Source organism: Aplysia californica, unplaced genomic scaffold (assembly GCF_000002075.1).
Source record: "Aplysia californica isolate F4 #8 unplaced genomic scaffold, AplCal3.0 scaffold01886, whole genome shotgun sequence".
NCBI lineage: Eukaryota > Metazoa > Mollusca > Gastropoda > Aplysiida > Aplysiidae > Aplysia > Aplysia californica.
Window position 1 is genome coordinate 7,483 of NW_004799156.1, and position 1,920 is coordinate 9,402.

The window sequence follows — 1,920 nt, forward strand, 5'->3', positions numbered from 1 at the left end:
AGAGAGAGAGAGAGAGAGAGAGAGAGAGAGAGAGAGATTATGTACCGTATTTTAAAAAAAAATAACCAAAAAACATACACCACAGACGATGGTAAAATACTTTTGCTATGTTACTACAGTAAGTCAATGTTCAGGAATAAAGCATCCAGCGGGTGGACTGGAGGGGAAGGAAAAGGAGAAAAGGAGGGGGGGGGGTCAAACCTGAAGGTTTTTCTTCTCTCTTCTTTCTACCTGGCTGTCATTATAGCTTCTGCCAGCATTAAGTGGTCATAATGGAGAAGTCGATATGCTTCTGGACAACTCAAACAAACTCAGTTAGTCAGTGGACTTTCCACAATAGGTCGATTAACACTCACAGTGAGGAAAGCTTATGTGTTTGTGTTTGTGTGTGGGTGTGTGTGTGTGGGGAGGGGGGGGGAATCTAGTGTAGGCATGAAATGAAAAAAATAAAACAACGAACACCAACTCTCTGGCAATATCCACATCCAACCTATTTGGTTGGAGGGCGCCACTGGTAGGTCCTACTTCTTTACTTTCCCCTCTGTTGTTTTTGTCAGTCTGTCTGTCTTACTTTTTCCCAGCACTAAAAGACCATTATTGTGTCGATGTGCTTCTCTTTACTCAAACAAACAAACATCCAACCTGCTTCTGTGGTCAAGTAATTCACCCCTTCACATGTATGTGAGTTCGATTCCCACGTGAGGAATTATCTTATCTAGTATCTCCGTTAGTCTGCTTGGATGCTGTATCCCACTCAGCCGGGGCTGGGCCGGACATGCGGGGTGCAACAACAGCCCACCTCCCAGATCATCTAAATAGTGTCCATGGGGCCGTAAAACACTTAAAATTACAATTAAAACACCGAAACCTACAATGTAAGCCTAAAACTACAGTTGAAACACTTAAAATTATGTCAAACTGTAAAATTACAATTAACACACTTGAAATTACAATCGAAATACTTTCAATTAAACCACTTAAAATTACAATTAGAATTTTTAAACTACAATTAAAGCCTAAAACTATAGAATTAAAACACTTAAAATTACAATTCAAACTTTTAAATTACAATCAAAACACATAAACATAGTTAAAGCGCTTGAAATTACAATTGAAACGTTTAAAATTTCAATGAATCTAATGCTTTGAATAACAAGCCAAGTTCACCTTAAAGCTGCCCTCTACGATTGGCCACTCGATGGAGCCATCCGGATCACCGGAAGTGGCTACCAGCAGGCAGCCATCTTGCACGCTCCCTTCGAGCTCACCCACCAGCAGGGGCAGCGGATACGTCACCGTCTCGCGGTCGCATACGTTATGCACACGCAGCTTCATGACGCCCTTTCGCTTCCGGCTGATGTCATCATACTGCTTCCGGTCCAGGGGCTATCGGTAAGAAGGTCGTTAATGCTGAAGGCGGCCACTGGGGACAAGAAATATTCAAATATCTTTCTCTAGCGCCCATAGCAAAACATTATATTAGTATGAACATTATGACACCCAGCGCAGTTGTTAGAGAAGCAATGAAAAATGTCAGGTAAATTTAGGTTTAGAAAAAGTTTTACAGCACTCGCGACACAATAAGGTCATATAAGTGCCAAAGATCAGAGGTGTTACAAGAGAGTAACAAACATAAAAAAGAAGGAGGAGAGATCAGGACGATAGATGTTTGATAGGAAAGAAGGAGCAAACCACACTAGAGCACCCGCCAACCACCCACTAAGTCAATTTAATGATTTAACAATAATTGCTCCCCCTTTCCCGTAAAAGAACAAACAAACAATAAAAACAAAGCAAAAACAAAGAACCCACACACAAAAACAACCAAAACACAACAATACAAACAAAACAATTAGTACAGATCGGATCTATGAGCAATCATACGCCACGGTTGCAATATGAACAATTGGGAGCACAAAA

The 1,920-nt window shown here is 40.9% G+C and overlaps 1 protein-coding gene across 1 annotated transcript in view; it reads right to left on the minus strand.

Moving 5' to 3' along the window:
* The window catches only part of LOC101861936, a gene marked incomplete at its 3' end in the record, with an annotated part of 8,090 nt that extends 6,580 nt beyond the window's left edge, over positions 1–1,510 (minus strand). The window contains exon 1 of the mRNA XM_005113305.3: positions 1,168–1,510. Within this exon, the coding sequence (XP_005113362.1) occupies positions 1,168–1,335 (168 nt within the window). The remainder of the gene's footprint in view (positions 1–1,167) is intronic.
* Positions 1,511–1,920: the final 410 nt, after the last annotated feature.